Consider the following 13,871-nt stretch of genomic DNA (forward strand, 5'->3'; position numbering starts at 1 on the left):
GGACATTTAGGATCTGAGGGCATTCTTTTGACTAAATATCAATCCTGCTCAACTTATTACCTATCACTCCATTACATGATTAAAGTAATGCCTAAATGTCTAACCTTCAGTGGTGGAAAAAGTACTCAAATTCTTTACTTAAGTAAAAGTACCAATACTGCAATATAGAAATACTCTGTTACAAGTAAAATGCTTAAGTGGTTAATGTATGTTTCATAATATCATTATCTATATCTGAAAAGTAACTAGTAACTGAAGTTTTCAAATAATTCTAGTGGAGTAAAAGTAAAATATTTGCCGTGGAGTAGAAGTGAAATTACAGGAAATGGGAAATACTCCAGTAAAGTAAAAATTCTTCAAAAGTGTACTTAAGTACAGTACTTGAGTAAATGTACTTAGTTACTTTACACCTCCGCTAACCTTAAAAGTCCTTACACACCGGGGGCGAATTTTTCATGCGAATACTACGTTTAAAAAAAAAAGCGAAGCGAAAAAGCGTCTTTTAATTATTCGGAACGAGTCCGAATTGTGCGTATATTCGCATAATCGCCGGTGTGTAACCACCTTAATAGTGAAAAATACAAAATTAATTTAGGAAAGTTGGCATCATAGTAAAAACACAGACCACACACACGGTTAGAATCAGTGATGACAGTTTTTGCCAAATTTTCATGCAGTACGCTGTGTTCTCTTTGTGCTTGTGCAATTGCAAATATGTGCAGCAGGGGGCAGCATTGAGCGACATGAACACAATGTTCCCTGTCTTGAAGAGTAAAGGTATTACACTGCATTACTCACTGCTGTTTTCACATTCTTTCTGCATCAATCTGTGTGAGTTGCCAACTTATAATATAGTAAAGTATACTTTAGAATACGTTCTACTAGTATTTAGGGTTAATTAGTTAAGTTTAATTGAATTCCAAATAACCCATTAAAAGACATTCAAGGATAAAACTTTTACATTTTCCACTATACTGATCCCTGTTTACGTCTAGTTAGAGATTAACCAAATTTGTGAGTGATTCAAACATAGGGTAGTGAGATTCCTCTTAAATAAATATCACTTACTATCCATTTAAGTTAATAATTTAGTCTCCAGCTCTTTAGTAAACAGAAAATAAACTTTCGGACCGGGATACCAGTTTTATCCAATCAGCAGAGAGAACTCATACTGAGCGCAGCCATGGGTGGGCCTGGGTGGGCCGTGGCCCACCCACATAGAGAGCTGGCCCACCCAATCGATTTAGCAAAAAAAAGAAATTGGGTTTTTTTTTATTTATTTATTTTTTTAGTATTAATTTTTGGATAAAAAAATCGGTAAGATCAGGCAAAAATAAGAATTCAATAACATAACCCTAACCCAACCCTAACCCTAAAACCAAAATAAAGTCACAAAAGAATGCCCCAAAACGCCCAATATCCGCGCGATAACCGCAAATTTGCTCCTGCTCAGGCCCAGCCTATAGCGTTCTGGCTGCGCCACTGATACTGATAAATTATATTTGTGGTGTTCTCTCCATGATCGCAATGGTTAAAATTAATACAATATTAATATGACTTAATAACGTTTAACATTTGATAGTGGAAAATAAACGCTTCTCTCCATTTGTTCCTAAGTAATCCTTTGGAACACTTCCCTTACCATTACAGGTCATTTTGGGTAAGGTTTAATTTAATGACAAAAAACATGAGTGTAAGATGCAAGGAAATGTAAAATGAGATAAAGTGGCCAGTTGGGGGTACCTACCTTGTCAGCTGGGGTGAGCCGTGTCCAGGGTTTGTCTGCCCGCCGGTCGTAATCCTTGGCATCGGACAGCTCAACGTACTCGTTGAAACGCAAGATCCTCCGAGCCACCAGATCTGCCACTGAAGGCCTCACACTCAGCTACGGACAGTGGTGGAAAAAGTACTCAAATGTTTTACTTAAGTAAAAGTATCAATACTGCAATGTAGAAGTACTCTGTTACAAGTAAAAGTCCGGAATTAAAAATGTACTTGAGTAAAAGTACAAAAGTATTGGTATCAAAATGTACTTAAAGTACCAAAAGTTAAAGTATTAAAATGTTTGAAAATAGCAGATCTACAAGCTCAGATCGCGACGCTATTTTCAAATAGCCTTGGTATAAAATGGGGCTAAAGTGGTTAATGTATGTATTAAAATGTAATAATTTATACCTGCAAAGTAACTAGTAACTAAAGTTTTCAAATAATTGTAGTGGAGTAAAAGTACAATATTTGCCTCTGAGATGTAGTGGAGTAGAAGTAAAAGTATAGACAATTGGAAATACTCCAGTAAAGTAAAAGCACCTCAAAATTGTACTGAAGTACAGTACTTGAGTAAATGTACTTAGATACTTTACACCACTGGCTACGGAGAGACCGTGAGAAAGTCACAGACAGAAGGAGGGTTTGGGTCGTGGTAGGGTCATAAATAGAGGAATAGGTTAATATTATGCAAAGACATTTGCAACGTTTGCATCATGTTTTTGTTTTTCTGTCACTGGCAGACAACTGATTGCTCAATTCCATCCCTGACCACTAGATGGTGGCAAGTCAGCGTAATCTGTGCGGTTTTTTTTCTTCCTGCTTGCATGAGTCACAACGTGGTTTCACAGACAATGAACAGGGTCCATAATGTAAGCTAAATATAGACTGTGTGTGTGTGTGTGTGTGTGTGTGTGTGTGTGTGTGTGTGTGTGTGTGTGTGTGTGTGTGTGTGTGTGTGTGTGGTGTGATACCTTTCTGGAAAGTCTCCTTTTAATCTCTTGAAAGGCCTCTTGCACCTCCGTTTCATTCTTTTCTGTAGACAGAGAAGCAACAGGGTCAGTCAACTTCCCAAAGCACTGTACATACAGTAAACTGCAGCTTCTATTCACACCTATTCTAATGTTACAGATATGAAGCGAATACTGTTGCCCTCGCATAAACAAGAACAAAAGCATTTCGGGTTGCTTATGACCAGAGCTTAAGATATAAAGAAACAAATACATTTTACATTCTTTCCATTTTCCATGTTCTTCTTCTTGTGTTTTCACATGTGCATCTGCGTGGTTGTGTGTACACATGGGAGACAGATGGGCTCAGGGACCCTGGGATGTTGATTGAACTTTGAACTACCAATCAACTAAGTCCTCTTTCCCACAAGGACGACTGTGTGCACTTTTCTTTAAAAAAAGCTCACAACATGTCGCTTTGAGTTTGTAGATCTTTAATTAAAATAATTTTTGCCTGTAATGCCATGCTCCAAATCATACAGTATATGTCACTTTCTTGGTCAATCAATTCCAGCTGGCAGATTTGTCAGCGGATTTGTCAGACACTAGGAAGCAAACTGGAGCCGGAAGTTCGATGGGATGCATTGAAGTGAATGAGAGCCTCACATCTAGAGTTCAGGCCGCTATGCGGCCCTAATATCTACGTTGCACCGCCGATCCGACCGATATGCCCATATATGGAGATCTCTGTCATCAGTATGGGCATGCGGCAGGCTGACAAATCTGATTTGTCCTCACATCTAGAGTGAAATGTAATGTAGTGAAATACCACCAGGTCAACTTATTAGTTGACCTGGTGGTAGAATACGGTAGAGGGCAATACAAACATGCCCTCTACCGTGCCCAGTCAAGTCCTACTTTACTTTGTATGTAGTGCATTAGCTGTGGTATGAATACATTTTTGTGATCGAACAGCTGTGTCATAAGTGATGCTACATTGTCTCTGTGGCCATGCTCGGTTTTAATATTGTTGTTACTGTGGATGTCTGTAATTGTGTTACCATCTAGTAGTTCTTTACATTATATTTTCACTACTGCAGGCCAAATGCCATGTCTTGGATGTTGGCTGCTATTTTACACTTGAAACGCATGAAGCCAACAAATATTGCATTATTGGTCGATCTCAAAATGGGAGGGGGAGCGATTTGATGCAGTTCAGTCAGCCCTTGTAGAAAATAGACGTTTCCAATACAAAACCTAATGAAGCCATTAGATCAAAGCGAAGCCCATTTAAAAGCGCCTGGAGCAACAACACCACCATTCCCAAAATAGAAAAAGTGAAAAGGCATTTTAGAAGCTAAAGAACCCTCCAGCAGCAGAGTTTAGCTTGTCCATTTAGCGGAGTAACATGTCCAAATGAAACTGGATTCAGTTTCACAATTGCTTATGAAATTGATCCAGCAGAGTAAATTGCAGTTCGTCCTGTAATGGACATCTGCGCACAACTCAAAAACTGAAGAAACAATGGGATCGGCATCGAACCCAAAAACCTGGGCTCTATTCCACACAGCCAGGAATGAACCTCTGGCAGCTCACATGATGATGTAGTCAACCTCACTGTGACATACTGTACTGTATGATATCACTACACTGCAGGACACCAAAAGCACCCGAGAGACGCTTGGAAAACCCCATCCAGTTTATGAGTGACAAGATCATACGTGACATACGTGATCACATGAGAAGGATGCAACAGAATAAATGAAACACCACGGTCTCTACTCCCTACCAGTCCTGTCACTGAAATGCTGCACTTCTATAACATATTTCAGACTTTACCAGTAATATTATTGTTCTGTAACTGTGGACCAGTATTTATTTTTATTAACTTTTTTACCAATGCTATATGCCGGCGTAAATACATTGTAAATAGAGCTTAACAATAGCTTGACTGACTAACATGTTTGATTTACCAAAGGAAATGTGGTAACATTTAGCATTGGAAATAGTAAATTCCTATTGTGTCATTCCTAAGTGTCAAACGACGCAACGCACAATGAAAGTGAACAAAATGTGTCACGGAGGAACTACTGGAAAAAAGTGTTGTTCAGCACTTATTGCTCAAAGCATAAATGTACCTTGAAATGGTCTGATAAGGCCCAGACAAAGACAAATTTAACAGTGGTATTTTTACCTTGCCCGATTAAATAAAGACTAAAAGGAATACTGTACTATCTAATGCATTGGCTTAAATGTTATATTTCAACCATTCGTTATTTGCTGAAAAGAAACAAAAGAAAAACCTTCCCGCTGTCAAGGACATTGTAAATATCAATTATCAAGCTAGCATTATTTGAGGCTAGGACAAAACTCACCGAAAGGCTTGGAGATGCACATGTGAGCTTTGGAATATTAACTCAATTCACTGTAACTCACGTTTCAGAATATTCCTCTGCTCCAGCTCGTCAAGGGAAGGTCTCTGACTCAGACGCCTGGCGAGAGAATAAAGACAAATCATTACATGTTCGTCATAACATCGGGTTCATTCACCTTGCGATCATAAAATGTTCACACGCTGTAGTCTGGCTCTGGTGGGAGACAGGAAACTAATTAAACATGAAACGATAACCTTTCACCATTTTATTATTAACCTTCACATTAACCCATTAAGACCTGAAGCTGATTCTACAAATGTTTTCTAAATCCCAACAGTATTCTGAAAAAAACGTATGTTTCTATATCAGTGGTGCGCTAACTTTTTCATGTCAAGGACCCCCAAACTTATATGAATTTGGCAGCGGACCCTTATCTCAAAATATTTTGTTCCAGAGACCCCCAGAAGCAAAGATTTGAGTTAAAAATGTTCGCTTTAAAACAATATATATTCCACGATGTGCACACATTTTCACGATTTCTCAAAAATAGCATGTATGAGCTTATATATCTGCTATTTTTGAATAGCCAAACTGTAAAATAAGGCTTTTTTAACTCAAATCTAAAAATGACACACAGATGCGTTCCCGGTCTTAATGGGTTAAACAGTGTTTATAAAACCCCCAACAATCCCAACACCTCTGGTCCACTTCACCAAGTATGAATGCACGAAGCCAAACGTGATCAAATAGCCACAACGCAGCTGCAGAGGGAATATATCTAACAGCTGTGGATAATTGTGACCAGTTAGAAATGTCAGTGTGAACCGTAGTGATATGTTATGATGAAGGCTGAGACCTGCAGCTACAGCTGAGAGAAGAACTGTGTGTGTGTGTGTGTGTGTGTGTGTGTGTGTGTGTGTGTGTGTGTGTGTGTGTGTGTTTGTGTGTGTGTGTGTGTGTGTGCGTGTGCGTGTACTTGTGTATCTGTCTGTATTTGTAGATATACAGTAATTACATGTCTAAAAATGTATCTGTGTATGTAACTAATACTTCCTTATTTATGTACAGTATGTGGCTATTTCCACTGTCAGTAAGTGTGTGTGTGTGTGTGTGTGTGTGTGTGTGTGTGTGTGTGTGTGTGTGTGTGTGTGTGTGTGTGTGTGTGTGTGTGTGTGTATTTTGTATTATATTCATGTATTCATGTATGTATGGCTATTACATACATAACTGCTCCTGGGCGCCGCTACTTGGCAGCCCATCACGCCACTGGAGAGAAAAATAATTTCCCCTTGGGCATAAAACTCAACTCTATATACTGTACGTCCTTGACCGGGGTCCCCCAGGGCTTTATATTTGCCCCCCTCCTGTTTCTCTCTACACCAAATTCCTTCACCGAAAATAGCCGATCTACAAGCTCGCAACGTGCCATGTTATGACGTGTTGTGAGCGAGCTTGCAGATCGTCTATTTTAACTGAACGTTTGCCTATTACTATTATTACAAGCCTAGAATAGGGACGCTAGTGTTCATGTGGCCGCGGTAAACTTCTTCATCTATTATTCATGTGTGTGTGTATGTACGGCATGTGTGCGTAATATATAGTTTCTTATGTACAGTGTGTTCATTTAACTCAGAGAGTAAACATGGACAGTCCATTTGGGCCGACCCGTAACCCGCGGGCGCCGCGGGTCAACCCGCGGCGCGGGTGGTCGAGTCAGGATTTCAGAGGCAATTATGCGGGCTGCGGGTGAGCGGTCAGCTGCTCTCACACGCAAAAAAATAAAATAAATCACATGCTCTTGTTTTGTCTTTATTCCTAATAAGAATAAGAATAATAACAATAAAACAGTTTGAATACACTTGAAGGAGGTGTATTTTCTAACCTTCATGATTTTACAGAATTATAGGTACGACCCGCGGGGCTCATAGATTTATATATGGGTTCGCGGGGCGGTTTGAGGCGGGTTGGGTTCCGTGGCGGGGTGGGCCGGGGCGGGTCATGAAAAAACCCGACCCGCACATCACTACTGGGTATGGTTTCCTGCATGGCAAATGTCTGTGTGTGCAGCGCTGTACCTGACTAATTTGGAGCCTATCTGTTGCCGTAGCTCAAGTCTCTCTGTCTCTGAGCTGCGTGGTAGAATGTTCTTGTCCTCCAGCTCTCTCTGGCTGGGCCGGTTCCTCAGCTTGATGTTGAGCGTGTCCCTCCGGCTGATCTTTGTCGCCAGGGAGCCTGGAATGCAGATACACAAGGGAAATGTGGCCTTGAGGTCTTGGAATAAGATCTACTACGGCAGCCAGCTGTTAGTAACCCTGAGGGTAATAGCGATGACAAAGGGCAGGAGGGGGAGGCTTCTTAAAGTGGCATCTGAATTAATTAATGTAAAAAAATTAACGAAAAAGACCATAGGATGCATGGAAATGTATTGAAAAGAGTCCGATGGACAGGATAACATATAAAGGAGTTATACAATTACTTTACAAAATAAATGTGACTAATCAGTTACAATTAAATAGAACATGTGGTAATTTAATTGCAATTACTAATGAAATTATTGGTGCTTACAAACAGGCTACAACTTGGCGTGTATCAGGACATTACCTATCCTGGTTTAAAACATTTATTTAGAAACTCATCAAAAGGTAATCAGGTCACTTGCTTTGCTAAGTTTACATGACAATCCATCTGCATGCTACAGTACAATGGGATGGCCACTAACTGTAGCTTTTATAATACAAACAACTAAACAATTTACTTCCCTGTGACACACAACGAGCGTGCATGAGTCATTGTCTGAAATGTAAACAAAATCCTGGAGATGTCCGCCCTGGCGGCACCATTCAGGAGCTCACTGATCCAGAATGCTGCGGCACACCTGGTCTTCAACATCCTAACATTTACATAGGCATGGCACCCCCTTACCACCAAGGCATGATCCACCCTTATACCCCTACACCCCACACAATTAGTTCAGCTGATACAGGACGTTTGTCTCCCCCTTCCCTAAGACACCCTGGGCAACATTCCAAGTGTTTTATAATGGAAGTCAATGGGACTTGGATCGGGCTAAAACCTAGCCCCCATTTTTTGATAGATGCTAGTTCTAGTTATCTAGGCATATGTGTGTTGGTTACTTGTTCACACATCATGTATATTATGTAGATTGACTGTTTGCCTGTCCACAAATGCTTTATATTATCCATAGCATGTTTTTTTAGACACATGCTAGGTTTGATGTTTACCTGGTACCCTGCAGTAGTTACTTTGTAGTACATAATTGATTTCTCAGCACTCTATTGACCATTTACCCTGTTGTTTGTAGGGTTCATGCCATCTATTCCGATCTTGCACTTTCTAAATCATTCTGGAATGCCTAAATAGTAAATTGTTGAAAAAGACAAAAGACATGCACATCCACACCCATGATTGGGCAGGTGCTGAGCGAAAAATAATAATACTAGGGAAAATGTACAAATGCTTGCTGGGCTCCATTTGAAGAAAAGTGTTTATTGCACCCTTAAAGTGCAGTGTGACGTTACGGTCTACACACCCTTCATCAGACTGTCTGATGAAAGGTGTGTACTGTGTAGCCCAAAACATCACACAGCACTTTAAGGGTGCAATAAATACTTTTCTTAGTTCAAATGGAGCCCAGCAGTGTGCGAGCGTTTGTTCATTTTCCGTAAATCGTAACATGTCCTCTGCCTTTCCCATAACCTCTTCTCCAATCCACTCTGATACATGACGTTGCACATCTGTGATGAGTATCCAACATGTGTTTATGAGTGACTATGGGTGACATGTAGCCTTTGTGATTTGCTATAACTGTATGCTTGTATACAATGCTGTGATTAAAAAAGAATAAGCTGGTCCCATACTGGTTGTGAACTCATCATCTTCTTCCTCTTCTTCCTCGTCGCGGTACAAGATCGGTCCGTCCGAGTCCGAGTCACTAGCCTGGCTGTACCTCCGTTGGTCAGGGATCAGAGTCACCTCAGCCTGGTCCACGTTTACCTGCTTCTTCTCAGTGTCATCCTCTGATGGCCTGGAGGACACAGTTATACATTTGGAGTCAACTCAACTTGATTTAAAACATGACAGAGAGAGAGAGAGAGATTGGAGGCTCCAGAGAAATGTAATGGTTTCAAGATGTCTCTGAAATTGCTCAACCCTGATAATGTTCCATGCAGATATAAAAATGTACTGTAACTGCATATTTACTCTGTCACCACACCCACAAAATAACAGGAATAGTCACACTTTTCACTGAAATCAACTGCATAATCAAATCGTTGTAATTAGGGTAAGAAGATTGAAATATTTACTTGTTTTTCTTCTTTTACTTCTATACTGGCCATTGTATGACATGGGACATGGGAAATTTGTATTAACGTGAGTGTCCCTCCAAGAGATCCTTACCTCTGGCTGTTCTGTACAGTAGAGTCTGTTCCACCTGTATTCTTATCTTCTCCTGCTCCCTCGTCCCGGTCCCCTCCCTCCCCTCTCGCCCTCCCCCGTCTCTCCTCCTTTGAGGAGCCGTCTGTCTCTCCCTCTGTGAAGGAGGTGTCCTCTGTGGTAGTGTTGACGTGAGGAGTCCGATCTGCGGGCATGCAGTGGCCATTGACCTCCTTTCCCGCAGAGGAGGCATCGTGAGTGGGCTGGGGCTCTGGGGCGGGGTGGGTATCCGCCTGGTTCGCCTCTGCCCCAGGAGGTGAAGCTACAGGTGTGGTGGTCTGGGCGGCTGAGGCAGGGGGCTGGGACCTGAGCCCTCCGGGAACGCTAGCGACCTCCGGAGAGGGCCTGGGAATTACAGAAGAGGAGGGGGAGGAGCGGGGAGTCTCTGATTTGCGGTTGGTGGTCCTCCCCTCTGCTCCGGCTCCCTCCTTGGACGCCCGGGAGCGAGGGGTGGAAGCAGAGGAGGAGGTGGTTTTTGTTGCGCCTCCCGACTTCTTTGGATGGGATGTTTTGGCTGAGAAGAATAGGAGAACGGGAGAGAAAGAGAGAGAAGAGAGATTGAGGTTATCATATTGTAGAGTTACACAGTACTAAAATACTACAGCACATCAGAGGTCAGATGAATTAATATACACTACGGTATGTAGGCATTTCTACTGTAATTTCACCCATATTAGATGTACAAATATAAAACTGACATGTTATAAAGCAACAAATCCCCTCTTACCACATGCACAGTAGCATCCTGGTAGACCTTAAAAATGTTATGTCTGAATTCAGAAACATGTAACTCCAATGTAATTTCTACATTTAATACACAGATAAACAAAGATGCTGTCCTCTGATGACATGCTATCAGCCATGGAAAACCTTGGCTTCCAATTAATCATTTTCAATCAGAACTGCACAGCCCCTTGGCACAGAGGACACATATAAAGTAGCGTAGCAAAGATGCACTTAACAGTGAATCACCCATTGTGGATTCTCAAGCTCAGCCTGAGGACAGGGGTGATGACTAGAAGGCTCTCTAAACAGATATGAAGTTGCTATTGTACAATTTCCTGTGACTGCACATACAAAAAAGTCTACATGAATGCCTATACACATCACATGTCATGCACTACTCCAGGGTCTGTACCACATAGTTTAAACCATGCTGTGGGTGAAACACACACACACACACACACACACACACACACACACACACACACACACACACACACACACACACACCCCCCCACACACACACACACACACACACACACACACGTGTGCAGTAACATATAGGCCTACCCCAATGTTGACAAAATCTTGCCTAACTTCATGCCAGAATTTAAACCACACCCATGCAAGCATGCATGTAGGTGTCCACACACACACAGCCCACACACTAATATGTACTGTACAGTCATTCACTGCAGTCTTTTACAAATAGAGAAGTGTGTACAGAAAGATTTGTTCTTCACTTCTGCTTTCTCACAGAGACTGAAAGGGAACTAGAAAAAGTGTTCCTCGGACTTGGCTCAGATCTGAACCCATTTGATTTGGCGTTAGGAACCTTTCAGTTTCAACAGTGTGACAGAGTTAAATTCACTTTGAGGATTTTTACTGTGTTCTACCTTCTTTGTTTTTCACTCTCTGTGGCAACGCAGAGGATGTACATAGACAGGTTTCTTGTTTACAAGCATTAGTGGGTGTGTGCGCGTTCAGCGTGCAAAACCACTTTAAAAGAAACACGCACAGCTGAGATTAATAAACTGTTTGATTAGAGTCAGCTAGAGCCATGAGCTGCAGTATGTGATGGTGATCACGTTAGCTCAAGTGTCTCAAACTAAAGATATTAAGACCTTTATTGCTAGAAGGATGCATTCCAGATAATGTAAAGAGTGCTGCGTTCATCCCAAACAGAAACCTGTTCATTAATTGCAATGGTACAGACAGTACAGTATAACACGGGCGCCGAAATCCGTGCACGTGCGCTTAGCGTGCACGGCAAAAGATTGCGGTTTCTGGGCGGATTGTGTTAGTTTCTTTTTGGTTTTTGGTTACTTTATTTCGGTTATAGGGTTAGGGTTAGGTTAGGGTTAGGTTATTTAATTCTTATTTTTGCCTGATTTTACTGATTTATTATCAAAAAAAAAAATTACTAAATAATGCTGCACACATATATTATATATAATTTGCACAATTCCCAGAATTTCCCAGCATAACATTTGGGAAGGCTTAGCCTACCCTAGCCTTCATTACCCGCCGCCTATGATGACAGGAGATTACTCTTATTGAGAATAAAACACCATGCTATCTACTTAGCTAACGCCCAATGCAAATTCATTCATATTAATTAGTCTAATAGTTTTGTTTTCAATTTGGCTTTTGCATGATTAGTTATTTGTATTTGTGAAATAGCCTTATTTAGGCTATATTATCCTGGATAGAACTGAGCAAAATTGCTCAGGGCCGGCACTGGGTCTCCGCCAGGTCAGGTAGGTTATTGTGGGCCAATCAGGATGGAATATGGAAAATCGGACTATAGAGATCAACAAAAATTGTTTTGCAAAGATCGCCCCCCTGGTGGCGCTATAACAGGCCGATCTGAAAAATTTGGGGCAGAGGTTCTGCTCTGACATCCAGGGAGTGTGTGTGCACAGTTTCGCCAGAGATTAGCTGCTCATGGACACACACACACACACACACACACACACACACACACACACACGGACAGGGTGCAAAACATAGTCTCGACCACGCCTTCGGCCTGGCGGAGACAATAATTTCCTTTGCTTACTCACTTGACATGAAGCCCTTTCAAATAAGGAGGGAGCATTTACAAGAAAGAAGGAAGGGGATTAACTAGCACTACGGACACAACCAGTTGACAGTTGTCACAGATGCGCAAGCACGGGCACTACCGCTTGTAGGAGGGTCACGAAAACATGGTTTCACAAACACGTTAGGGATGCATGGCGAGTCTGGAGACTTATTTTCAGAAAGTAAGACAGGTGCATTCCACAAACAGGCAGACTTGCTGGCACATACACAGGAAAATCCTTGGTGTTAATTTAACTCAGACGAGTGAGATTCCATACTCTTATGAGTTAAATGAACACTGAGGATTTTACTGTGTAGACCATTGGTTCTCAAAGTGGGGTCCGGGGACCCCCAGGGATCCTTGGGGGGGGGTACCAGGGGGTCCCCAGCAAAATGTGTTAATAAAGCGTCACAATCATTTCAACCCCTTTATCCTTTATACTTTGGCTATTAAAAAATAGCAGATATACAAGCTCATAGCATGAGCTTGTAGATCTGCAATTTTAGAAAAATCGTGAAAATAAATTGATTTTGTGCAAATCTTTGAATATATTTTTAAAGACAACATTTGTAACTCAAATCTTTGCTTCTGGGGGTCCCTGGAACAAAATATTTTGAGATGGGGGTCAAATATATCATTTTGGGGGTCCTTGACATGAAAAAGTTTGAGAACCACTGGTGTAGACAGATGAACACAGACAAAACATACAGGCTCCAGTCCCAATCAGCCGAGGTCCCACTTACCAGTCCCGCGACTAGTGTTGCTAGTACTCCGAGGGTTCGTTTTAGCTTGTGCGGCTGTGCCTGTTTTGCCTGTGGTTTTAGCTGTCTTTTTTACACCCGAGGCACCGTCCCTGTGCCTTGCAGTGCTCGTAGCGCTGCCTACAGCCTTGGAAGAGGAGGGTAACGTGGCGGAGTGCATTTTTTTAGTAGTAACCTCACGTGGCCGCGCCTGGCTACCCCGAGGAAGGGGTTTAGTATTGCGTCTCTCTGAGCGGGGTGGAGGAAGAGGGAGGTAAAATGTATAGGAGGTTACGGTTAGCCAAAAGGAAAAAAGACAGATTAAGGATTAGGAAAAAACAGAAGCACAAACAGGTCAGCAGACAAGTAGGCAGTTAAGAGAAAGAAGAAGAGATGAAGAGAGAGGAGACAATGGCTGTGTCTAAAATCACTGACTCATTCAGTACTCCCTCTATAGGGAGTTGTATGTAGGGGGCTATTAGTGAACTCATCTGCACTATAATAGCCCCATAAAAAACACAACCGTTAATTAAGTTATTGCTGTCGTGTGCCAGATAAAAGTCTAAATTTTTCTTTCAGCGCAATGCATGATGGTATAGGGTTTGCCATAGTGACCGTCGGTTGTACCCATAGAGGTATAATATAACTAGAGGGCGGATTGCCCCGCCCCCAGCTATCATTTCAATGAATGTGCTCAGTGGCGTTTTGTAGCACCCGGAAACCTGCCGGAAGTAGAATTATTGGTTCGATTTTGACCACACGTAGAGTTATGAGCATG

General features: G+C 41.8%; 1 protein-coding gene across 2 annotated transcripts in view; it reads right to left on the reverse strand.

Moving 5' to 3' along the window:
* Positions 1–13,871, reverse strand: part of phactr2 (phosphatase and actin regulator 2) — a 52,685-nt gene that overhangs the window by 5,536 nt on the left and 33,278 nt on the right. For both annotated transcript variants that reach the window (XM_080450038.1, XM_080450039.1), the window contains exons 5-10: positions 9,509–10,058; positions 8,968–9,134; positions 7,165–7,321; positions 5,151–5,206; positions 2,739–2,800; positions 1,748–1,885 (exon numbers count right to left, since the gene is read on the reverse strand). In XM_080450038.1, coding sequence (XP_080306164.1) covers positions 1,748–1,885; positions 2,739–2,800; positions 5,151–5,206; positions 7,165–7,321; positions 8,968–9,134; positions 9,509–10,058 — 1,130 coding nt within the window. The remainder of the gene's footprint in view (positions 1–1,747; positions 1,886–2,738; positions 2,801–5,150; positions 5,207–7,164; positions 7,322–8,967; positions 9,135–9,508; positions 10,059–13,871) is intronic.

This window comes from Gymnoscopelus braueri (assembly GCF_963280865.1).
Source record: "Gymnoscopelus braueri genome assembly, chromosome: 14".
Taxonomy (NCBI): Eukaryota; Metazoa; Chordata; class Actinopteri; order Myctophiformes; family Myctophidae; genus Gymnoscopelus; species Gymnoscopelus braueri.